Raw genomic sequence first — 26,568 nt, 5'->3', positions numbered from 1 at the left:
CCATGTATTTCACACTAATATCAAGACTTACACCAGAAAAAAATGTGTTCTCTCTTAGGTATCACTCTTGAATCTTGCAAAAAATTCATTTTCTTAGCAATACAAAGCTTGTCATCATTACAAGTAGCATTTTCTACCCAAAAAAGTGGTTTTCATCCCCAATAGAAATCGTTTAGAAATGGTCCCATGTAGCAACATATGAAACACTCTTATTGGAATACCTCTTTCCCTCTTCAAAATAAGGACATTTCCAACAGAAATATCGATTTCTGACAAATTTTAGAAGAATGTCACACAAATATCAGTACCTATCCCAGAAATAAAAAGTTCTCTCCTAAGAATCATTCTTTATCCTTGCAAAAACATGGTTTTCTCACCAAAATAATGCTTTTTATCCCTTTAAAATAGCGTTGTTTCCCAGAAATACTGGTTTTCATCCCCAGAAGAAGACATTTTCTCTACAAAATGAAGCTTTGTAGCAAAATATGACACATTGCTTCCAGAATACCTTTACTCTTCTACAAATTGAGGACATTACTAACAGAAACACCTTTTCTCCTCTACAGAATAAGGACATTTCCAACAGATATATCCTTTTCTGACAGATTTTAGAAAAATTTCACAGGAATATCAATACTTATACCAGAAATAAAAAGGTCTCTCTTAGGTATCACTCTTTACCCTTGCATAAATATGGTTTTCTTACCAAAATAATGTTTTTCATCTCTACAAACAGCATGTTCTAAACATAAAGGTGGTTTTCATCACCAAAAGAAATCGATTTCTCTTCAAAATTAGCGTTTGTACCCAAATATGACACATTGTTTCCAGAATAACTCTTTTCATCTAAAAAATAAGGACATTTCCAACAGAAATATCCATTTCTGACAGATTTTAGAAGTAGGTCACATGAATATCAATACTTATCCCAGAAATGAAAAGTACACTCTTAGGTATCACTCTTCATCCTTGCAGAACTATGGTTTTCTTCCCAAACTAATGCTTTTCATCCCTACAAATAGCAATTTCTCCCTAAATTACTGGTTTTCATCCCCAAAAGAAGACACATTCTCTTTAAAGTGATGCTTTGTAACAAATTATGACTCACTGATTCCAGAATATCTGTCTTCCCCTACAAAATAATGACATTAACATAAGAATTATCCATTTCAGACAAATTTCCCATGTATTTCACACTAATATCAAGACTTACACCAGAAAAAAATGTGTTCTCTCTTAGGTATCACTCTTGAATCTTGCAAAAAATTCATTTTCTTACCAAGACAAAGCTTGTCATCATTACAAGTAGCATTTTCTACCCAAAAAAGTGGTTTTCATCCCCAATAGAAATCGTTTTCTCTACAAATGGTCCCCTGTAGCAACATATGAAACACTGTTATTGGAATACCATTCTCCCTCATCAAAATAAAGACATTTCCAAAGGAAATATCGATTTCTGACAAATTTTCGAAGAATGTCACACAAATATCAGTACCTATCCCAGAAATAAAAAGTTCTCTCCTAAGAATCATTCTTTATCCTTGCAAAAACATGGTTTTCTCACCAAAATAATGCTTTTTATCCCTTTAAAATAGCGTTGTTTCCCAGAAATACTGGTTTTCATCCCCAAAAGAAGACATTTTCTCTACAAAATGAAGCTTTGTAGCAAAATATGAACCATTGTTTCCAGAATACCTTTTCTCTTCTACAAATTGAGGACATTACTAACAGAAATACCTTTTCTCCTCTACAAAATAAGGACATTTCCAACAGATATATCCTTTTCAGAAAGATTTTAGAAAAATTTCACAGGAATATAAATACTTATACCAGAAATAAAAGGGTCTCACTTAGGTATCACTCTTTACCCTTGCAAAAATATGGTTTTCTTACCAAAATAATGCTTTTCATCTCTACAAACAGCATTTTCTAAACATAAAGGTGGTTATCATCACCAAAAGAAATCGATTTCTCTACAAAATTATCGTTTGTAGCCAAATATGACACATTGTTTCCATAATAACTCTTTTCATCTAAAAAAGAATGACATATCCAACAGAAATATCGATTTCTGACCAATTTTAGAAGTAGGCCACATGAATATCGATACTTATCCCTGAAATGAAAAGTATGCTCTAAGGCATCACTCTTCATCCTTGCAGAACTATGGTTTTCTTCCCAAACTAATGCTTTTCATCCCTACAAATAGCAATTTCTCCCTAAATTACTGGTTTTCATCCCCAAAAGAAGACACATTCTCTTTAAAATGATGCTTTGTAACAAATTATGACTCATTGATTCCAGAATATCTGTCTTCCCCTACAAAATAATGACATTAACATAAGAATTATCCGTTTCAGACAAATTTTCGATGTATTTCACACTAATATCAATACTTACACCAGAATCAAATGTGTTCTCTCTTAGGTATAACTCTTGAATCTTGCCAAAAATTCTTTTTCTTACCAATACAAAGCTTTTCATCATTACAAGTAGCATTTTCTACCCAAAAAAGTGGTTTTCATCCCCAATAGAAATCGTTTACAAATGGTCCCATGTAGCAACATATGAAACACTCTTATTGGAATACCTCTTTCCCTCTTCAAAATAAGGACATTTCCAACAGAAATATCGATTTCTGACAAATTTTAGAAGAATGTCACACAAATATCAGTACCTATCCCAGAAATAAAAAGTTCTCTCCTAAGAATCATTCTTTATCCTTGCAAAAACATGGTTTTCTCACCAAAATAATGCTTTTTATCCCTTTAAAATAGCGTTGTTTCCCAGAAATACTGGTTTTCATCCCCAAAAGAAGACATTTTCTCTACAAAATGAAGCTTTGTAGCAAAATATGACACATTGCTTCCAGAATACCTTTTCTCTTCTACAAATTGAGGACATTACTAACAGAAATACCTTTTCTCCTCTACAAAATAAGGACATTTCCAACAGATATATCCTTTTCTGACAGATTTTAGAAAAATTTCACAGGAATATAAATACTTATACCAGAAATAAAAGGGTCTCACTTCGGTATCACTCTTTACCCTTGCAAAAATATGGTTTTCTTACCAAAATAATGCTTTTCATCTCTACAAACAGCATTTTCTAAACATAAAGGTGGTTATCATCACCAAAAGAAATCGATTTCTCTACAAAATTATCGTTTGTAGCCAAATATGACACATTGTTTCCAGAATAACTCTTTTCATCTAAAAAAGAATGACATATCCAACAGAAATATCGATTTCTGACCAATTTTAGAAGTAGGCCACATGAATATCGATACTTATCCCTGAAATGAAAAGTACGCTCTAAGGCATCACACTTCATCCTTGCAAAACTATGGTTTTCTTCCCAAACTAATGCTTTTCATCCCTACAAATAGCAATTTCTCCCTAAATTACTGGTTTTCATCCCCAAAAGAAGACACATTCTCTTTAAAATGATGCTTTGTAACAAATTATGACTCATTGATTCCAGAATATCTCTCTTCCCCTACATAATAATGACATTAACATAAGAATTATCCGTTTCAGACAAATTTCCGATGTATTTCACACTAATATCAATACTTCCACCAGAAAAAAATGTGTTCTCTCTTAGGTATCACTCTTGAATATTGTCAAAAATTCTTTTTCTTACCAATACAAAGCTTTTCATCATTACATGTAGCATTTTCTACCCAAAAAAGTGGTTTTCATCCCCAATAGAAATCGTTTTCTCTACAAATGGTCCCTTGTAGCAACATATGAAACACTCTTATTGGAATACCTCTTTCCCTCTTCAAAATAAGGACATTTCCAACAGAAATATCGATTTCAGACAAATTTTAGAAGAATGTCAAACAAATATCAGTACCTATCCCAGAAATAAAAAGTTCTCTCCTAAGAATCATTCTTTATCCTCGCTAAAACACGGTTTTCTCACCAAAATTATGCTTTTTATCCCTTAAAATAGCGTTGTTTTGCAGAAATACTGGTTTTCATCCCCAAAAGAAGACATTTTCTCTACAAAATGAAGCTTTGTAGCAAAATATGACACATTGTTTCCAGAATACCTTTTCTCTTCTACAAATTGTGGACATTACTAACAGAAATACCTTTTCTCCTCTACAAAATAAGGACATTTCCAACAGATATATCCTTTTCTGACAGATTTTAGAAAAATTTCACAGGAATATCAATACTTATACCAGAAATAAAAAGGTCTCTCTTAGGTATCACTCTTTACCCTTGCAAAAATATGGTTTTCTTACCAAAATAATGTTTTTCATCTCTACAAACAGCATTTTCTAAACATAAATGTGGTTTTCATCACCAAAAGAAATCGATTTCTCTACAAAATTATCGTTTGTAGCCAAATATGACACATTGTTTCCAGAATAACTCTTTTCATCTAAAAAAGAATGACATTTCCAACAGAAATATCCATTTCTGACCAATTTTAGAAGTAGGCCACATGAATATCGATACTTCTCCCTGAAATGAAAAGTACGCTCTAAGGCATCACACTTCATCCTTGCAAAACTATGGTTTTCTTCCCAAACTAATGCTTTTCATCCCTACAAATAGCAATTTCTCTCTAACTTACTGGTTTTCATCCCCAAAAGAAGACACATTCTCTATAAAATGATGCTTTGTAACACATTATGACTCATTGATTCCAGAGAATCTGCCTTCCCCTACAAACTAATGACATTAACATAAGAATTTTCCGTTTCAGACAAATTTCCGATGTATTTCACACTAATATCAATACTTACACCAGAAAAAAATGTGTTCTCTCTTAGGTATCACTCTTGAATCTTTCCAAAAATTCATTTTCTTACCAATACAAAGCTTTTCATCATTACAAGTAGCATTTTCTACCCAAAAAAGTGGTTTTCATCCCCAATAGAAATCGTTTTCTCTACAAATGGTCCCTTGTAGCAAGATATGAAACACTGTTATTGGAATACCTCTTTCCCTCTTCAAAATAAGGACAAAATAAGGTGGTTTTCATCACCAAAAGAAATCGATTTCTCTACAAAATTATCGTTTGTAGCCAAATATGACACATTGTTTCCAGAATAACTCTTTTCATCTAAAAAAGAATGACATTTCCATCAGAAATTTCCAAAAGAAATTTCCAATAGAAATATCACACACGAGAGAAGTGAGAAGTAAAAAAAAATGTTATACAGCATTCCCCACTGCCTTCTATTTCCTCCTCCAGAGGAGGAATAAATGCTTGAAGGCTAAGAAGAAGCTTCTGAAATTCAACTTTCAGTTGAAAAAGAAAAAAAAAAAAAAAGAACCAAGAGCTGTAGGAAAAGAAGCAAACTGAACAAGCAAAGTGCAGCACCAAAGAAATCAAAAGCTAAGAGAGAAGTGGATGTACCAATGGTCCAGGTACATTGTGTACCTCAAGCAGCACAGAGAAATAAGGAAAGGATTCTCTCCCAAATACTTAATCATAGCAGTCTTTTTTTCTCTTAAATCAGTTATCCCAGATGTATAGTCAATATCACTCATTGCTCAACTCCAGCCAGCAGCAGGTCCTTTTCTGAGCCGTCTTGACGGAGCTCATTCTGATCTGACATGGAGAATCAGTAGAGCTCTACTCACAGAGGCCTCCACAGCATCCCCCTACCACCAAAACCCTGCCATGTAAAACTAATTGACAATAGGAAGCAGAAGATAAGACACAAGAACTGGAGATGCCAATGGCCCAAATACTTAGCATCTCTTACAGAAACTTAAATAATTTAAATTTACATTCTGGAAGGCTTAAGAAGTTTTCTTTGCTAAGGGATGCTTAACTAACCACCTACAGCCCCAAAGTCAGCAGGGACCTGGATTCTCCGCCCATGATGAGTTATGTGGGTTCTACAATGAGTGAAAGTCATATTATTTCTTACGTAAACTTGATCTAAAGATCAGTGGTTCCGGTTCTTCCCATGGTACAGAAAGCTTCTGTCTACCTCCAAAACACCAATACAAACAATCTACAAACTGCGTAAAGTAGTGTCCTAATTTCAACCAAGACAGTGTTGATAGCATACCAATGTTTTGGTTGTTATTCTGTGATGATTTTGCTGGGCCGAGCTGCTCACCAGCGAAGAAAATCCACTACTCAGCATCTGGGCAAGGGGCAGAGCAAGCATGTGGCTGACCCAGGAAAACTAACCTGATTTACATAAGGGATCATTCCATGCCACATGATGTTATACAGAAGTCTGTAAAGCTGTGGGGAGCTGGTTGGGGTTGCATTGCTTTTCAGGGATTGACTGTGTTTTGTTTGGCAGATGTTGAGTAATTGTCCTGAGGGTATATTGTTATGATTGCATTTTCCTTCTTTTCCTTTTCTTTTGTAGTCAATACAAAAAATGAATAAATTAAGTTTTTATTTTAACACAAGTTCTACTTCTTTCCCAGTTACCACAACAAACTGTGTAGTGATCAGCCACCCGCTAAACAACTTCTATTTTCTAAAGCAAAAATCACTCAAAATTGATGTCTAAGAAAAAATACATAGTTTTCTATTGATGAGGGACCATTTATAAGTTCTCGTATACTATCCTGTAAATCTGAGAACATTCTTCCCATTTTCAAAATTCAGTAGAATTTGTTTATATCTAGAAATGATTAAATTTCAGATGAAGCAAATATGTATCATAGAAATGTGTTGTATTTCTAATATCACTGTCTAGTTTTATGGAAAATAGATTTTTTTATGGAAAATGCACTTACATGTAGATGTAAACTTGTGAGATTTGCCAATTTTAGATATAAATGGTAGTACTGTCCACTTTGTGGGAATCACTTGCTCTCAAGAGCAGTATCACAAAATTCTGGATAAATTTATCTATTTATATTGAGTCGTTAATGTACAGCATATTATGCAAAAACAGAATCCTGCTGTGGCTCTTTTGGGTGTTTTTGTGAGCAGTAATGCAATTCAGTTCAAAGATCCAAGACAGCTGGATGATCGTCCAAGTCTTTTGGCTTGCCTGCACCCACAACAAATGAAGAGGAACTGTCTTGGCCTGCAGTTGCTCTGAAAAGAATGCTTCCAATTTTATTTCTATATAACTATGAGAGATAGAAATAGTACAAAACATCATTTGGGCACATGAAGATTTTGTTTGACCTTCATGACTGGCTCCCAAGAGAACCTCTCAGTCAACTGCCCCGGTGGCGCAGTGGTTAAGGACGCCGCCTTGCAACACTGGGGCCCGGAGTTCGAATCCCCCCTGTGGTGCAAGTGGTAGAAGTGCTGCTCTGCTACACAGAGGCTCGAATCCCGGGGGCTGGACTTGATGATCTCTAAGGTCCCTTCCAACCCACACGAGACTATGATACTATGATGATATGATGAACATCATAAACAGTCCAAAGTCAGTATTTCAGAAATCCAGGGAAGCAGTTTTCCTGACGCCCCAATTTCTTATTTCACCAATAATCAGGATCTAAATAATTTTGCATTTGCTATGGCCAAGACTGCATCCAACAAACTTCTCTACTCATAAACAGCAAGCCTAGCAGTGCACTTCCATTGATAGGCTGTCTTAACATATGTGTCAGGAAGTGATCTACCATACACTCCAGGAATGTTCTGTGATCTTTAAAGACTCTGTTATATTTTATTGCAGCTAAGGCATTATAACTTGAATTCCCTCTCTAGAATAAGGGCTAGTAAATGCGAGACTATCTCTAAATGGTCTTCATGCATTTGGCAGTTCATAAAAGACTCTTAACAGGATGTCAGTCCTATTAGCCTTGTCTCACTCCATTTGGTGGATTTCAAGGGAGATAAAACTTTTTCTGTACCCTGAGTTGTGATTTCCCTATTTAGCAAGGGTCTCAATAATCCAAAACTCAGGGAAATACTACAAATCATTTTATTGAGAGCTTTTGTAACAACTAATACTCTACCTAGATGTAACATTTTCACATGAGCAATAACAATTAGTGTTACATGCAAGACAACAATAAGCAACAGCTACAAAAAAAGAGCAAAAGAACATAGAAAATAGGGAGAGACACATAAAAACAAGCAGATATACAGACACGGAAAAGCAGTTCATCTGCCCTCAATACAGCAAAGTGTTGTGGTGCTGATCTTTGGTACTGTTGTTTCATTCATGACTGTGGAGATCAGCTGATGATGGATTACTTGCTAATATTCCAGAGTGGTGTCACGGTTTGAACGAAAAATCCACCTGCGTCCGTGACAGGGGGCCGTGGGCCCCGGAGGGGCCCTAGGCCGAAAGGAAAAAGTTAATTAGGAAAAGAAAACAGCGGCAACGATCTAAGGAGGCACACTTATTTACTAAATACTATATCGAAATACCGGATAACACAATATAATACAATATAATTGAAAATTGAAAATTGAGCTAACGAATCAAGCAAAATAGGAGAGAGAATGAGTCCCGTAACCGAGAGGCCTACTGTGAATCTAGGTGAACGGCTGAAGGCTCCCACACACTCCCCTGAACGCCAGAACTCGAAAAGGTGTCAGTCTAGTCTGCGATGTATACGGGTTGGAAGAGTGGAGGGAGTTAGTAGAGCAGGACTCAGGAGAGCAGGGGGACTCAGGAGAGCAGGGGGAGTCAGAAGACGAGAGGAAGTTGGAGGAGCAGAGGATGTTAGAGGGGTACTGATGTATTAGGCGGCACGAACTCACGGGATGTAATGCGATAGGCCTCCCCGTGCTCGGTAATGTATATGTATGAGGCTGAAATTGGAGCCCTATATAAGGGTCTCACACGGTTCATTAAACGCCATTTTACAGCTCACCATATTGGTGTGATCAGCGTGTAACTTGGTCATGGGGCCGTCAGATGCACATTCTCAATGATGGACGTAGTTCTTTAGGTTACCTTACACAAGGCAACAATTGGTGCCCCGTGTGAGGCTGTCCTGAGAGTGAGTGTGCGACGGCTAACCGCGAGACGGACGCGAATCCTACGGTTAGATCCCGTGGAAGCGCCGGAGGGGCGATATATTGGCTGCAGCTACTGATTATCCTGCGGTAAGACCGTGGAAGACCGTGGGACTTTGGGCCCGGGTATATATACAAAGGGTGCGAGGACGTACGGTGTCGAGCACCAGAAAAAACATGGATTCCGTCACAAAGGTACTATTACGGGTTTGTAAAACCCACTGCGGTAGGAATGCTCCTTCTAAGAAGGAGATTGTTGCCGTTATTACTTTTTTGCAGGAAGCGGAGCTTTCACCCTCCCCTTGTAATTTGCTCGATTCGGAGCGGTGGGAATCTTTCACCGCTGCCCTGCTCCTAAGAGCAACAAACGATTATAAGGCGGAGGAGTTAAAAACCTGGGTTTTGGTCCTGGGTGCGCTTAAAGCGGCTAAGGAGGAGAAAAAGATCCAGGCAGTCGCGAATGGGGTTTTTGGGGTGGGTTCCGGGACGTCTTGGGTCCCGGAGGGTGCGGAGGAACCGCTCCCTTGCGGCGACTCCGTACCCAAGATGGCGCCGACCACGCCGGCCGTTTTCACAATGGCCATGGCGGCGCCCGTAACAACTCCGGAAGGGATGGCGGAAGTTGCCTCATCTGGGGAGGCGCCGCCATATTATCCCCGCCTATACCCCTGTTTGCAGAGCTTTCGTTCACCTGAGGGGGGTGGGTCCTGTCCGAGGGAGGGAGAGTCATGGGGGGAGGCTCGCCGTGGAGGCGTTAAGCCACCCCTAGACCCGCCCCCGGAGGAGGGACCTCATCCCGCGAAAGGGGAGGAACGAAAGGTACTGCCTGCCCCTACCCCTTTGGTTTCGTCTCCCGCGGAGGGGGAGGAGAAAGGGGAGGAACAAAAGGTACTGTCTGCCTTCACCCCGTCGGTTTCGTCTCCCGCGAAGGGGGAGGAGAAAGGGGAGGAACGGAAGGAATTGCCTGTCCCCACCCAGTCGGTCGTGGTTCCCCGGAGGAGGGGGGAGAAGTGGGAGGAGCGAGAGATATCGCGTAAGCCCACTGATTGGACTGACATTTGCGATACAATGCGAGAGGTGGGGCTCAAGGAGCGGGACTGGGCGGTGTTCCCAATTGTAGTCAAACAGGAGGGACCGGTTTGGGTACCTTTGGAAGCAAAAGCAGTTGCTCGGTTTATAGAGGCGATTGACAAAAAGGGATTGAGATCCCCGATGACAATGAGTGCCTTTGAGGCTCTCGTAGCCCCAGGTCCCCTACTCCCATATGATATTGAAAGCCTTATGAGAGTAGCCCTCGAACCAGTACAGTTTACTGTGTGGAAGGAGGAGTGGATAATACAACTCAAAGCTGTTTTAGCACAGGCTGCGCGCGATCCACAGCATCCAGCAAATGGGAAGGAGGGAGATCCAAAAACTGATTTAATGAGGCTTTCAGGTTCATCTGCGGATTTGGCTGGATCTGCAGAGAGGCAGCTTAGGGACCTCCGCCCAGGAGAGCTGCTTGCCACCACGGGGGCGGCTACCTCTGCTTTTATACGCTTTATAAGAAAAGCAGAGCCTGTAGCCCCGTGGTCAGAGATTATGCAGGGTCCCTCAGAGTCATTCTCTGAGTTTGCCAATCGATTGATACGGGCAGTAGAAGGATCGGAACTGCCTAAGGAAGCGCTGACTTCTGTTATAAAGGATTGCCTGAAGCAAAAGGCTCATAAAGAGATTAAGGATATCATTCGAGCGGCTCCTGAAGATCTTGAGACTCCTGGTGAAATTATTAAGTATGTACTGGACAAACAACAAACAACGCCGTTGTCCAGTGAAGGGCTAGCAAGCGCATGGCTTTCTGTTATGTCCATACAAAATGATCGATCTAAAGGCCCTTGCTTTAAGTGTGGCCAGACTGGCCATTACAAGACGCAGTGTACAGCTAAAGAAGAGGGGCATAGGAGTAGAGAAAAGTGCCAGGCCTGTGGCAAGCTGGGTCATGAGGCCCGACAGTGCCGGAAATATGTTATCATGCCGCAGGGAAACGATTTTGGGAGGGCACCTCAGGCCCTGGGTCCCTCCCACAATCAAGCAGTTGGGCCTACCATCCCATCGAATTCGTTCAGGGGGAGAGGCCAGACCTCTCGCCCACAGTGGCGCTAACTATGGACCTCAGCAAGCGCCCCATAGTCAAGATAATCTTGACATATATGGGACAATTGCCTTATAAAAAGATTCCTCGCTCCATCCTTATCACCGCCCTGCTTGATTCCGGAGCGGATGTTACGGTAATAGCAGAAAGGGACTGGCCACCAGCTTGGCCAGTTCTTGCCTTGATGAATTCCATCTCTGGGGTTGGAGGTACAGTGTCAGCTGGCGAGTCAGCGGAACAGGTGGAAATCGCCCTTGTCAATAGGGATGACTCCATAGACAAACCTGTACTGATCGAACCTATGATTGGGTCTGTTCCAGGCACAATTTTGGGCCGAGACTTCCTTGACGCCTTAGGGGTTCGCATGACAAATTTATGGTAAGGGCCACTGTCTACCAATTGGCAATAAAACACGCCATTCCTTTGCGCTGGAAGCAGGATGCTCGTCCTGTTTGGGTAGATCAGTGGCCTCTTCCTTATAAAAAATTAACAGCGCTCAAGGAGTTGGTTTCACGAGAACTCCTTTTAGGTCATTTGGAACCCTCTCTTAGTTCTTGGAACACTCCTGTTTTTGTCATTCGAAAATCATCAGGCTCGTTTCGGCTGTTACATGACCTCCGCATGGTTAACGCTCAGCTCATCCTCTTTGGTCCGGTGCAGCAGGGCAGCCCTCTACTATCAGCTGTACCTGAGGGTTGGCCTTTGGTGGTTATCGATCTTAAAGATTGTTTCTTTTCCATTCCTTTGGCAGTCCAGGATCGAGAGGCCTTTGCCTTTACTGTACCCACCGTTAATAACCAAGGGCCTGCTGAGAGGTACCATTGGAAGGTACTCCCTCAGGGTATGGCATGCTCCCCCACAATTTGCCAACTTGTTGTGGGCAAGCTAATTGAGCCAGTCCGAGCAATGCTACCTGCTTGTCGAGTTGCTCACTATATGGATGACCTGTTGCTTGCGGCTCCTAGTGAGGTTCAATTACACGACTTGGAAAGGCGGGTGGTTGAAGCTCTCACCACGGCGGGTTTTACTATTTCCCAAGAAAAGATTCAAAAGGGGCCAGGGATTGAATTTTTGGGTTACCGTTTTGGACCCACAATGGTAGCACCCCAAGGCTTGGATATTAAACCCCACATTAGGACTTTGTGGGATGTCCAGAAGCTGGTGGGGGCTATCCAGTGGGTGCGCAATGCCCTTGGCATACCTCCACGTATTATGAAACCATTTTATGACCAGCTGAAAGGATCGGACCCCAGAGAGGAGAGAGCGTGGACACAAGAGATGGACTCGGCCTGGCAGGAAATCTTGCAGGCTTGCTCCTCCAATGCTCTTGCTCGATGGAGCCCTGATCAACCCCTGGAGGGGGCGATTACCAAGTGCCAAGATGGGGCGGTGGGGATTCTCGGACATACTCTGGGTTCCCGGCCACGTCCGCTCTGGTGGCTGTTCTCTGTACAGCCAGCGAGAGCATTCACCTCCTGGCTTGAGCAGCTATCCTCTTTGCTTCAAAAAATCAGGCTCGCTGCTGTGAGGGCATTGGGAAAAGAGCCAGATGTTATATACATACCAAGTGCCTTTAGAAATGTTAACCCTTTACCTGATGCCATCCTACTTGCTTTGCAAGGTTTCGGTGGTAAAATCTTCTACTCAGACTCACTGCCAATCTATGATCTTGCAAAACCCCTTCAGATTTCATTAAAACTCAGGGTATTTGACAAACCGATGAAGGGACCAACTGTATTTACAGACGCTTCTTCTGCCACAGGCCAGGGAGCAGTGGTTTGGCAGAATTCATCTAAAAAATGGGAGCACAAGCTGATAACAGATAAAACGGTCAGTGTTCAGGTGCTTGAAGCCAGGGCTGTAGCAATAGCCTTACGCTTGTGGCCAGAAATTCCATGTAATGTGGTCACCGATTCAGCCTTTGTGGCAAAGTTGTTGCTTCGCATGGGCAATGAGGGTGTGCCTAGCACTGAGATTGCTTTTCTGTTGGAGGAGGCTCTGGCCTTCCGATCTGCACCTGTGGCTATTCTTCATGTCCGCAGTCATTCGGAGGTACCGGGGTTCTTTACAACTGGGAATGCGATGGCTGACCGGGTTGCTGGTGGACAGGTGTTCACCCTTCAGAAAGCACGTGACTTACACTCCACTCTGCACATTGGAGCACGAGCTTTGTCACGAACATGCTCCATTCCTTTATCTGCAGCCCGAGACGTGGTTCAAACGTGTCCGCATTGTAATTCAGCACCTGTGTTGGGGGCGGGAGTTAACCCTCGGGGGCTCTCTCCTCTAGATATTTGGCAGACTGACTTCACTTTCGAACAACGCATGGCACCAAAGCAATGGTTGGCGGTCACAATTGACACATCATCGACAATCATCATAGCCACCCAGCATGCGCGTGCTAACTCTCCTGCAGCTCAGCAACACTGGGCCACTGCCATTGCGGCCCTCGGTTTGCCACAACACATCAAGACTGATAATGGCTCGTGCTTCATCTCACGATCCACTCAGGATTGGCTCGAGCGTTGGGGAATATCGCATTCGACAGGTATCCCTGGGAATTCCCAGGGGCAAGCAATTGTCGAGAGGGCCAACCGTCTCTTGAAGGACAAGATACGTGTCCTTGGGGAGGGGGATGGTCACAAAGGCAGGATCCCACTAGCCCAGCAGGCTGAAGTATTGGCACGAGCACTTTATGCAGTCAACCATTTTGAGCGAGGAGAGAGTAAGCACACCCCAATACAGAGACACTGGAGACCAACAATCATTGATGAGGGGCCACCGGTAAAGATAAAAAGGGATGATGGTACCTGGGAATCAGGGTGGTCTGTTTTAGTTTGGGGCAGAGGTTATGCTGCTGTAAAAGACAGAGAATCGGGGAGAATTTTATGGGTTCCATCGAGAAAAATAAAACCTGATACAGCGATCACCCAAAAGGATGTTCTGGGAGAAACAAAAAACTAATAGAAAGTTGAGTACTTTCTTTTCAGGCATGGTTGATGGGAACCCGCCAGCCGCAACCGCGAAGTGACTCTTCAGAAAAAGGAAAAAGAACAGATAAAGAACTGCTGCTAGTACCAACGAGAAGGACATCTGTTGTATCACTTGCTGTGTGTCTTTGTGTAATTGCATTCATTACCGGGGGAGAGGGTACTCACTTAACATCACAACCAGAAAATATTTGGGTTACATGGTCTAATCGAACTGGGCAGAAAGATTTCTGCCTTAGCCTGCAGTCAGCCACATCACCGTTTAGAACATGCCTTATAGGTGTACCCAGGTGGGACCCAAAGGAGTTTAACGGATATGTGCATAAGAACAACTGCAAGAGAGATGCAGTGGACAAAGTTTTCTTTATGAAAGCATTTGAGTCTAAATTCACTGACTGGGCCAGAATGTCTGCATGTTTTATTAGATCCTTGAACACCTCCTTGCCCTGGGATCCACCAGAGTTGCAGCTTCTTGGATCCCAATCGGTTGGTAACGTAACATGGAATAAGAACTCTCAAAAGTGGGAACGCCCGGTTAGATGTTTGTATTTTTCGGGTTTTAGAACACCGGGTCAACTGTCCAATCGCAGGGTATGGGAAGGCCTACTCGGGAATGGGGCACCATTCTCGGGAACAACTGGGTCGGAACCCTTTACTTTACTTAACCCCATTCAATTTGACACATATAGCTTGACAGGGGCATATTGTGGTTTCTCAACTGAAAGGGTGCAGGGATTCTCCCGTCCCTGCTCCGGGGATGGCTCCAAGAATGGATTTGCAGACCAATGCATAAAGCAGGGTGGGAGGTGGCTCTCTTACAATCAGAAGTATGTGGTACGTCATCCTAACGGGTCCACCTATAATCTCTCATGCTACTGGGGCCCTGACGATCTGGCATGTTCTGGTTGTTGTTCTCGAAAGGAACCTTTAGCTGGGGAAGGAATAAACTGCAATGGTACAGCCAAGGCCCTTCCTAAGGACATATTTTTGATATGTGGGGATAGAGCTTGGCAAGGGATACCAAAGAATCCAGTTGGGGGGCCGTGTTATTTGGGAAAGCTGACATTGTTGGCTCCCGATCACACTGCAATGATAAGTGTTATGAAAAAGATCGATCGAGCTCGACGCCAGAAAAGGTCAATAAAAACATTGGACCAGGATTGTAGTGATGAGGTTCAGCTGTGGGGTCCCGCAGCTAGAATCTTTGCATCCGTCTTAGCTCCGGGAGTAGCTTCAACCCAGGCCCTAAGAGAAATTGAGAGATTGGCATGCTGGTCCGTGAAGCAAGCTAATGTCACCACAGCAGTCCTGTCGGAACTCCTGATGGACGTTAACAACATCAGACACGCTGTTCTTCAAAATAGAGCTGCAATTGACTTTCTGCTGCTTGCTCAAGGGCACGGGTGCAAGGACTTTGAAGGGATGTGTTGTTTCAATCTGAGCGACCACAGCGATTCGATACATAGGAAGTTGGAATGGATGCAAGAACACACGAAGAAGATCGCAATAGATGATGCATTCGGAAGCTGGTTGGAGGGACTGTTTGGTAATCTGGGCCCATGGCTTAAGCAGTTTCTCAAAGTATTAATCATAGGTATTTTATTCTTTTTAGCTTTAATGATTTGCTTACCTTGTTTGTTTCAATGTGTCCAGGGTTGTTTACAGCGTATGATAGAAAGAATGTTTAACGAAAAAATGGAGTACCAACGGGTATATGATAAACTTTGAGAAGAAGGAACTGTATAAACCCAAGATGCCTTGGATATAATCATTAGAAAACTACTGATGTTATTAGATATTGCACTACCTACCTCTGTAGCTTGTCTACCTCACTTTTTAGATAACTTATTAAGTTTAAATTATAGAGACTAACATTTTTATATTAGGATTAAGGATTAGCGTTCGGGATGTAACGGGGCATACTTTATCGAGCATGGAGAGGGGGAAATGATGTATTAGGCGGCACGAACTCACGGGATGTAACGCGATAGGCCTCCCCGTGCTCGGTAATGTATATGTATGAGGCTGAAATTGGAGCCCTATATAAGGGTCTCACACGGTTCATTAAACGCCATTTTACAGCTCACCATAATGGTGTAACAAACAGCTGTGACTTGGTCGGGGCCGTCGATACACATTCACAAAGGGACTTGACTTTCCAGGTTACCAGATCGAGGTAACAGGGTACAAGAAGATGTGAGAGGAGCAGAAGAAGTTAGAGGAGCAGAGGAAGTTTGGAGAGAGGAAAAAGAAGGAGGGTTACCTGGAGGAAATAACACAAGCGTCAGGGTCAGGGTCAGAGTCAGAAGAGGAGCCAAAAGCCAGATTTTCTTTACGAGAATTTCTTGAGTCCAAACTTAGAGATGGGGCAGCCTCACCAACACAGCTGCCACCATCAACACCCGGGACTCTTGATAGAGCAAAAGGTGAGCAAAGTATAACGACCATTATTGATCGATCTTTTAAACTGAGTGAAATTCGAGATCTAAGAAAGGATTTCACACGTCAGCCAAAAGAAAATATGGTCACTTGGTTACTTCGCTGCTGGGACAATGGTGCCAATAGTGCGTGGCTCGATGGCAGTGAAGCTCGCCAATTGGGTAGCATTTCCAAGGACTCACGTGTGGACAGAGGTATTGGCACATGCCAAAATCAGTCCTACACCCTCTGGAAGCGGATGTTGATAGCGGTAAGAGATAGATTCCCCTTTAAACGGGACTTGGAGCCTGAGAGAAAGAAATGGACTGATATAGAGAAAGGTATCCAATTTTTGAGAGAAAATGCTCTGGTGGAAATGCTATACAGCCCCCAGTTCAATCGTAACGATCCAAACCAATTACATGATCCTGAAGCAGTCCGCGTTCCACGACAAATGTGGCGTGACTTTACAAAAGCAGCTCCAGAAAAGCATGCCAGTGCACTTGCATTAGTATATGGCAAAGGGGACAGGAAACCCTTTGTGAATGAACTAATTGGCAGGCTTCAGGAACTTGAATTATTTATAAGCGCTACAGAAGTTAATCTGTATACTTCAGCCATTGTCAAAATAGTGGAAAGATTAAACAAAATAGAGGGAACACAAAGTGATATTGACAAATTGGCTAATGTGCCTGATGTAGATGAATTCACGGTGGTACAAGATGATGGAGACCAGGATTTCCACGATCGCCTATTGAGAAAGCTAAACAACATGAGTTCCTCTCGACCTGTATCATCGAAAATGTCAACCATAAAAAAGAGACGTCCTCGTATTCAAGCAAATGACAACGATAAGACACCTCGTATTCAAGCAAATGACAACGATAAGACTACACGTCTTGCCTTGTTGTTTTTCCTCTGTAGTCATGGGGAGGACATGAAGAAGTGGTGTAATTCATCCACTTCTGCACTTCAGGCACGAGTGAAAGAATTACAAGGTGAAACAACCACCAAGGTGAACTCTTCCAAGAAGGGGAGAGTTCCAGTTGCTGCAAGCCACCGAGGTAAACAATAGAGGGGCCCTGCCCCCAGCCAGGGGGGGGAAAGGGACAATAGAGTATATTGGACTGTGTGGATTATGTGGCCTGGCACATCTCGACCACAGAAATATAAAGCCTTGGTGGACACTGGTGCACAATGCACCCTAATGCCCTCAAGTCACCAAGGGACACAACCAATATATATACATGGAGTGACTGGGGGTTCCCAAGAATTGACTATGTTGGAGGCCGAAAAAAGCCTCACTGGTAAAAACTGGCAAAGGCACCCTATTGTGACTGGTCCAGAGGCTCCATGTATACTGGGAATCGATTACCTTAGGATGGGATATTTCAAGGATCCCAAGGGGTATCGATGGGCCTTTGGGATAGCTGCTGTAAACACAAACGGTGTTAAGCAGCTGTCAACTTTACCTGGTCTGTCAGATGATCCTTCTGCTGTGGGGTTGCTCCAGGTAAAAGACCAAGAGGTACCAATTGCCACCAAAGTGGTTTACAGACGGCAGTACCGCACCAATAGGGACTCATTGCTCCCCATTCACAAGCTAATTTGCCAATTAGAAAATCAGGGAGTGATTAGCAAAACGCACTCGCCTTTTAACAGCCCCATATGGCCAGTGCGTAAAACCAGTGGGGAATGGAGGCTGACGGTAGATTACCGTGGCCTGAATGAAGTTACACCTCCTTTAAGTGCTGCTGTACCAGACATGCTAGAACTCCAGTATGAATTGGAGTCAAAAGAAGCTAGGTGGTATGCCACCATTGATATTGCTAATGCCTTCTTTTCCATTCCATTGGCTACAAAATGCAGGCCACAGTTTGCTTTTACCTGGAGAGGTATTCAGTATACTTGGGAACGTTTACCTCAGGGGTGGAAGCACAGCCCAACAATTTGCCATGGATTGATCCAAGCTGTGTTGGAACAGGGTAATGCTCCTGAGCACTTGCAGTATATTGATGATATTGTAGTGTGGGGCCATACAGCAGCAGAGGTTTTCCAGAAAGGAAAACAGATAATCCAAATTCTTTTGCAAGCTGGTTTTGCCATTAAGCGCAGCAAGGTGAAGGGGCCTGCCCAGGAAATCCAGTTCTTAGGTATAAAATGGCAAGATGGACGTCGTCACATCCCAGCAGATGTGATTGACAAAATCACTGCTATGTCTCCGCCCACCAACAAAACAGAGACCCAATCTTTTCTGGGAGTAGTGTGCTTTTGGAGAATGCATGTCCAAAACTACAGCCACATAGTGAGCCCTCTCTATCAGGTAACACGGAAGAAGAATAACTTCTCATGGGGTCCCGAGCAGCAGCAGGCTTTTGAGCAGGTAAAACAAGAGATAGCCCGTGCCGTGGCCTTGGGGCCAGTACGGACGGGACAGGATGTGAAGAAAATCCTCTACACTGCTGCTGGAGAGAAAGGTCCCACCTGGAGTTTGTGGCAAAGAGCCTCAGGAGAGACCCGAGGCCGACCCCTAGGATTTTGGAGTCGAGCATATAAAGGGTCTGAGGAGCGCTACACTCCGACTGAGAAGGAGATCTTAGCCGTGTATGAGGGGGTTCGGGCTGCTTCTGAAGTAGTTGGGACAGAGGTTCAGCTTCTTCTAGCACCTCGCTTGCCAGTAATAAACTGGATGTTTAAAGGACAGGTTCCCTCCACCCATCATGCTACTGATGCCACTTGGAGTAAGTGGATTTCATTAATTACTCAACGAGCTCGAATGGGAAAACTCAGCCGTCCTGGAATTCTAGAAGTGATCATGGACTTGCCTGAGAGTAAAAAAATTGAAACACCACCTACAGAAGAGGTATCACGTGCTAAAGAGGCACCACCATACAATGAGCTACCAGAAAACGAAAAGAAATTTGCCCTATTCACAGACGGATCATGTTGTATTGTAGGGAAGCATCGCAGATGGAAAGCTGCTGTATGGAACCCCACACGACAAGTTGCAGAGGCCACTGAAGGTAAAGGAGAATCAAGTCAATTCGCAGAGTTAAAGGCTGTTCAGCTGGCTTTAGATGTGGCTGAACGGGAGAGGTGGCCAATGCTTCATCTTTATACTGATTCATGGATGGTGGCAAATGCCTTATGGGGGTGGTTGCAACAGTGGGAGGATGATAATTGGCAACGAAAGGGTAAACCTGTTTGGGCTGCTGAACTGTGGAAAGACATTGCTGCCCGAATAAGGAACATTGTTGTAAAGGTGCGCCATGCAGATGCTCATGTGCCTAAAAGTAAGGCTACTGAAGAACATAAAAATAACCATCAGGTTGATCGAGCTGCCAAAATTGAGGTGGCTCAAATAGACTTGGACTGGCAGAACAAGGGTGAATTATTCCTAGCTCGGTGGGCCCATGAGACTTCAGGTCATCAAGGAAGGGATGCAACATATAAGTGGGCCAGAGACCGAGGGGTGGACTTAACTATGGACGCTATTGCTCAGGTTATTCATGATTGTGAAACATGCGCCATAATTAAACAAGCCAAGAGGATGAAACCTTTTGGGGGGGAAGGGCGATGGCAAAAGTATAAATATGGAGAGGCATGGCAGGTTGATTATATCACCTTGCCACGATCTCGCAATGGTAAGCGTTATGTACTCACCATGGTGGAGGCAACCACTGGGTGGCTCGAAACATACGCAGTACCCCATGCTACCGCCCGAAACACCATATTAGGGTTGGAAAAGCAAATCCTGTGGCGGCATGGCACTCCAGAAAGAATTGAATCAGATAATGGGACCCATTTTAAAAATTCTCTTGTAACCACTTGGGCCAAAAATCATGGCATTGAGTGGATTTACCATATTCCCTATCATGCACCAGCTTCTGGTAAGATTGAACGATTCAATGGGTTGTTGAAAACTATGTTGAAAGCAATGGGTGGCGGAACATATAAAAACTGGGAGAACCATTTAGCAGAAGCCACCTGGTTAGTCAACACTCGAGGATCTAGTAATCGTAATGGTCCTAACCAATCCAGCTCCCTACGTACCGTGGAGGGAGATAAGGTTCCTGTAGTACACATAAAGAGCGTGTTGGGAAAGACGGTTTGGGTCCTTCCAGCATCTGGAAAGGGCAAACCTCTCCGGGGTACTGTCTTTGCCCAGCGACCTGGGTGCACGTGGTGGGTGATGGACAAAAATGGGAATGTTCAATGTGTACCACAAGGGAATTTGATGTTGGGGGAGTGCAGCCAATGATTTTCTTGTAGATATATAGGTAGAGTCTCAGAAAATATTTGACGAATTTTCAATTAGATATCAGACTTAAGATAGAGTGGATTAATGTTAAGGAAACACTTTTTTTTTTCCCATATACCTTAATTAGGCATTCTGTAAGCAAGTTTTCCATCTGGACTCTATATCCTGCACTGGCCATGCATGTGTAGAGCACACATGGAAAGAAGTATAAGTTAAAAGGAAATCTGCTGTGGTGCCTGGGAAAGGATGAGTGCACCTTGATGTGGGGGACGCCCTACTAGCGCTGCCTTTCCCCTCTACCGCTGACATGTTTCCCTTTTTCTGGCAGTTTTGCCATTTTCTCAAAATAAATAAATAGTAGGTTAAGGTATAGAGTTTTGTTCTCAACTTAGAGATTTGTATGGAACAAATATAAATTGTTGAGAAAATAAGGTTACTGATTATTCACAACTATACGTATGAGTGTGTATGTATGTATAAACATAATGTAATGATGTAGAATAAGGGGTGGAATGGTTTAATAATTTTGTAATTTTGCTATCAGTATTCCACATCATAACATCATATAAAGCATGAATAATTTTACTGAATCTGCAACTTACAGAAGAAGACTACATCTCCCAGAGAGCAACACGATCGGTCACGGGACCTGGACTCTATATTAACTCTGTCGCAGACTAGACTGACGTCTTTTCGAGTTCTGGCGTTCAGGGGAGTGTGTGGGAGCCTTCAGCCGTTCACCTAGATTCACAGTAGGCCTCTCGGTTACGGGACTCATTCTCTCTCCTATTTTGCTTGATTCGTTAGCTCAATTTTCAATTTTCAATTATATTGTATTATATTGTGTTATCCGGTATTTCGATATAGTATTTAGTAAATAAGTGTGCCTCCTTAGATCGTTGCCGCTGTTTTCTTTTCCTAATTAACTTTTTCCTTTCGGCCTAGGGCCCCTCCGGGGCCCACGGCCCCCTGTCACGGACGCAGGTGGATTTTTCGTTCAAACCGTGACACCACTCTGGAATATTAGCAAGTAATCCATCATCAGCTGATCTCCACAGTCATGAATGAAACAACAGTACCAAAGATCAGCACCACAACACTTTGCTGTATTGAGGGCAGATGAACTGCTTTTCCGTGTCTGTATATCTGCTTGTTTTTATGTGTCTCTCCCTATTTTCTATGTTCTTTTGCTCTTTTTTTGTAGCTGTTGCTTATTGTTGTCTTGCATGTAACACTAATTGTTATTGCTCATGTGAAAATGTTACATCTAGGTAGAGTATTAGTTGTTACAAAAGCTCTCAATAAAATGATTTGTAGTATTTCCCTGAGTTTTGGATTATTGAGACCCTTGCTAAATAGGGAAATCACAACTCAGGGTACAGAAAAAGTTTTATCTCCCTTGAAATCCACCAAATGGAGTGAGACAAGGCTAATAGGACTGACATCCTGTTAAGAGTCTTTTATGAACTGCCAAATGCATGAAGACCATTTAGAGATAGTCTCGCATTTACTAGCCCTTATTCTAGAGAGGGAATTCAAGTTATAATGCCTTAGCTGCAATAAAATATAACAGAGTCTTTAAAGATCACAGAACATTCCTGGAGTGTATGGTAGATCACTTCCTGACACATATGTTAAGACAGCCTATCAATGGAAGTGCACTGCTAGGCTTGCTGTTTATGAGTAGAGAAGTTTGTTGGATGCAGTCTTGGCCATAGCAAATGCAAAATTATTTAGATCCTGATTATTGGTGAAATAAGAAATTGGGGCGTCAGGAAAACTGCTTCCCTGGATTTCTGAAATACTGACTTTGGACTGTTTATGATGTTCATCATATCATCATAGTATCATAGTCTCGTGTGGGTTGGAAGGGACCTTAGAGATCATCAAGTCCAGCCCCCGGGATTCGAGCCTCTGTGTAGCAGAGCAGCACTTCTACCACTTGCACCACAGGGGGGATTCGAACTCCGGGCCCCAGTGTTGCAAGGCGGCGTCCTTAACCACTGCGCCACCGGGGCAGTTGACTGAGAGGTTCTCTTGGGAGCCAGTCATGAAGGTCAAACAAAATCTTCATGTGCCCAAATGATGTTTTGTACTATTTCTATCTCTCATAGTTATATAGAAATAAAATTGGAAGCATTCTTTTCAGAGCAACTGCAGGCCAAGACAGTTCCTCTTCATTTGTTGTGGGTGCAGGCAAGCCAAAAGACTTGGACGATCATCCAGCTGTCTTGGATCTTTGAACTGAATTGCATTACTGCTCACAAAAACACCCAAAAGAGCCACAGCAGGATTCTGTTTTTGCATAATATGCTGTACATTAACGACTCAATATAAATAGATAAATTTATCCAGAATTTTGTGATACTGCTCTTGAGAGCAAGTGATTCCCACAAAGTGGACAGTACTACCATTTATATCTAAAATTGGCAAATCTCACAAGTTTACATCTACATGTAAGTGCATTTTCCATAAAAAAATCTATTTTCCATAAAACTAGACAGTGAGATTAGAAATACAACACATTTCTATGATACATATTTGCTTCATCTGAAATTTAATCATTTCTAGATATAAACAAATTCTACTGAATTTTGAAAATGGGAAGAATGTTCTCAGATTTACAGGATAGTATACGAGAACTTATAAATGGTCCCTCATCAATAGAAAACTATGTATTTTTTCTTAGACATCAATTTTGAGTGATTTTTGCTTTAGAAAATAGAAGTTGTTTAGCGGGTGGCTGATCACTACACAGTTTGTTGTGGTAACTGGGAAAGAAGTAGAACTTGTGTTAAAATAAAAACTTAATTTATTCATTTTTTGTATTGACTACAAAAGAAAAGGAAAAGAAGGAAAATGCAATCATAACAATATACCCTCAGGACAATTACTCAACATCTGCCAAACAAAACACAGTCAATCCCTGAAAAGCAATGCAACCCCAACCAGCTCCCCACAGCTTTACAGACTTCTGTATAACATCATGTGGCATGGAATGATCCCTTATGTAAATCAGGTTAGTTTTCCTGGGTCAGCCACATGCTTGCTCTGCCCCTTGCCCAGATGCTGAGTAGTGGATTTTCTTCGCTGGTGAGCAGCTCGGCCCAGCAAAATCATCACAGAATAACAACCAAAACATTGGTATGCTATCAACACTGTCTTGGTTGAAATTAGGACACTACTTTATGCAGTTAGTAGATTGTTTGTATTGGTGTTTTGGAGGTAGACAGAAACTTTCTGTACCATGGGAAGAACCGGAACCACTGATCTTTAGATCAAGTTTACGTAAGAAATAATATGACTTTCACTCATTGTAGAACCCACATAACTCATCATGGGCGGAGAATCCAGGTCCCTGCTGACTTTGGGGCTGTAGGTGGTTAGTTAAGCATCCCTTAGCAAAGAAAACTTCTTAAGCCTTCCAGAATGTAAATTTAAATTATTTAAGTTTCTGTAAGAGATGCTAAGTATTTGGGCCATTGGCATCTGTCATGGTTTAATAATTTTGTATTTTTTGCTATCAGTATTCCACATCATAACATCATATAAAGCATGAATAATTTTACTGAATCTGCAACTTACAGAAGAAGACTACATCTCCCAGGGAACAACACGATGGGTCACGGGACCTGGACTCTATATTAACTCTGTCGCAGAACAGACTGAGGTTTTTCGAGTTCTGGCGTTCAGGGGAGTGTGTGGGAGCCTTCAGCCGTTCGCCTAGATTCACAGTAGGCCTCTCGGTTACGGGACTCATTCTCTCTCCTATTTTGCTTGATTCGTTAGCTCAATTTTCAATTATATTGTATTATATTGTGTTATCCTGTATTTCGATATAGTATTTAGTAAATAAGTGTGCCTCCTTAGATCGTTGCCGCTGTTTTCTTTTCCTAATTAACTTTTTCCTTTCGGCCTAGGGCCCCTCCGGGGCCTGCGGCCCCTGTCACGGACGCAGGTGGATTTTAGTTCAAACCGTGACAGATTTTGGTGGAGAATGCGGGCAATTTGAGTTGCTGTTTTTCTGTGTTTTCTTCTGTTGCTCTTTTAGCTTTTAACAGAGCTACGAGTTTTTTTCCCTGTTAAGGAGCTATCTCGTGTTTGCGGTTCTGCACCTGCGAGCTTGACCTTGAAAGTCCAGGCGGACTGCCAATACTCCGGTATATTTTATAAACACTGCTGAGCTTTGTTTTCTTTTACTTTTTTCTCTCTATTGGAGGAAAAAAAAAAATGTTTTCTCTACTAAATTTGTTTTACCAGGGACTGTGTGCCATTGGTTCCTTTTTTGAGACGCTCCGAACATATTGGGCCATGTTTAAGCTAGCCACTTTTTCTTATGGAGCTATACAATTGTATAATGGATTGAAAGCATGGTTAGCAATGCTCACTTCGTATCTGCATACAGCTCCAGAGGGAGCAACTAATGCAACTAATTATACAGAAATGGTGATTTTTAAGCGTGCTCCTCTTTCTTTCTATGAATCCTTTATGCAGTTTTTGAATGATCAGTGGGCCACACTCTTAATCTCCCTGATCTTACTGTTGATTATTGTAATAATCTCACTCAGTATCTGGATTTATAACATCCGGAGGAAGTCTTCCCTAGAACCAGAGAATACTGAGTGGCAGGGAATTGAAGAGATTCTCAAAGGACAGACATCTTCAGTGTTATGGAGCTTCACTCCTGAACACTTGAAGAATCCTGAGAGTTTGATTGCATATTTGAGGCAGGAATGTTGTGGCTCAGGCAGATCTCAGGAGGCACAAATGATTTTGGGCCTAGCTAATGCTTATCGGGCCTTAGTCAATACCATTCCTGAGAGGGAAGTTTTTGAAGCTGAGAGAGAGAGTCTCAGGGCCGAGAAGGAGAGTCTTAGAGCTGAGGCAGAAAAACTTTGGACTGAGAAGGTAGAGAGAGAAAAAGCTTTTGAAGCTGAGAGAAAAGATCTCCTGTACCAACGAGACTCAATCTGGTACGAGAAAGAGAGTCTTAGAGCTGACGCAGAAAAACTTTGGGATGAGAAGGTAGAGAGAGAAAAAGTTTTTGAAGCTGAGAGAAAAGATCTCCTGTACCAACGAGACTCAATCTGGTACGAGAAAGAGAATCTTAGAGCTGACGCAGAAAAACTTTGGGATGAGAAAAGCTCCCTGCAATCCCAACTCAACACTCTCCAGTCCGAGCACAGCGCCCTCCGGTCCGAGCACGACACTCTCCAGTCCGAGCACGGCGCCCTCCAGTCCGAGCACGACACTCTCCAGTCCGAGCACGGCGCCCTCCGGTCCGAGCATGACACTCTCCAGACTGAGCGCGATGCCCTCCGGTCCGAGCACGACACTCTCCAGTCCGAGCACAGCGCCCTCCAGTCCGAGCACGACACTCTCCAGTCCGAGCACAGCGCCCTCCAGTCCGAGCACGACACTCTCCAGTCCGAGCACAGCGCCCTCCGGTCCGAGCACGACACTCTCCAGTCCGAGCACAGCGCCCTCCGGTCCGAGTACAACACTCTCCAGACTGAGCGCGATGCCCTCCGGACCGAGCACAATGCCCTCCAGACCGAGCACAACACTCTCCAGTCCATGTATGACGCCGTCCAGTCTGAGTGCGGCACCCTCCAGGCCAAGCATGATGCCTTCCATTCCAACTGCGACACCCTCCAGTCCGAGCACAACACTCTTCAGTCTGTGCATAATGCCCTCCGGTCCGAGCATAACGCTCTTCAGACTGAGCACAATGCCCTCCGGACCAAGCACAACACTCTTCAGTCCGAGCATAATGCCCTCCAGTCCGAGCATAACGCTCTTCAGACCGAGCACAATGCCCTCCAGACCAAGCT

The 26,568-nt window shown here is 43.0% G+C and overlaps 1 protein-coding gene and 1 long non-coding RNA gene across 2 annotated transcripts in view; both read left to right on the top strand.

Annotated features, from left to right (window-relative positions):
• The window catches only part of LOC146754675 (uncharacterized), a 285,098-nt gene that overhangs the window by 195,009 nt on the left and 63,521 nt on the right, over positions 1-26,568 (top strand). The gene's annotated exons all lie outside the window — the stretch shown is intronic.
• Positions 8,760-16,147, top strand: LOC107308085 (uncharacterized). The gene is made up of 4 exons (XM_085527475.1): positions 8,760-11,071; positions 11,209-11,443; positions 11,617-13,871; positions 14,042-16,147. The coding sequence occupies exons 1-4, from the start codon at positions 9,112-9,114 to the stop codon at positions 15,781-15,783; spliced, it is 6,192 nt and encodes a 2,063-aa protein (XP_085383601.1). The 5' UTR covers positions 8,760-9,111; the 3' UTR covers positions 15,784-16,147.

Source organism: Coturnix japonica, chromosome W (genome assembly GCF_054131305.1).
Source record: "Coturnix japonica strain WE chromosome W, WE-NBRP24, whole genome shotgun sequence".
In the NCBI taxonomy this organism is placed as follows: domain Eukaryota; kingdom Metazoa; phylum Chordata; class Aves; order Galliformes; family Phasianidae; genus Coturnix; species Coturnix japonica.
The sequence above is the reverse complement of the archived record's forward strand: the minus strand, read 5'-3'. Positions and strand labels throughout refer to the sequence as shown.

Bases quoted from the DNA above. Each gene is read 5' to 3' on its own strand.
- LOC107308085 (XM_085527475.1), top strand. From the start codon at position 9,112: ATGGATTCCGTCACAAAGGTACTATTACGGGTTTGTAAAACCCACTGC. The intron at 11,072-11,208 runs GCTAACTATGGA...TTACGGTAATAG, and splicing joins GACCTCTCGCCCACAGTGGC to CAGAAAGGGACTGGCCACCA. The intron at 11,444-11,616 runs GTAAGGGCCACT...ACCCTCTCTTAG, and splicing joins GTTCGCATGACAAATTTATG to TTCTTGGAACACTCCTGTTT.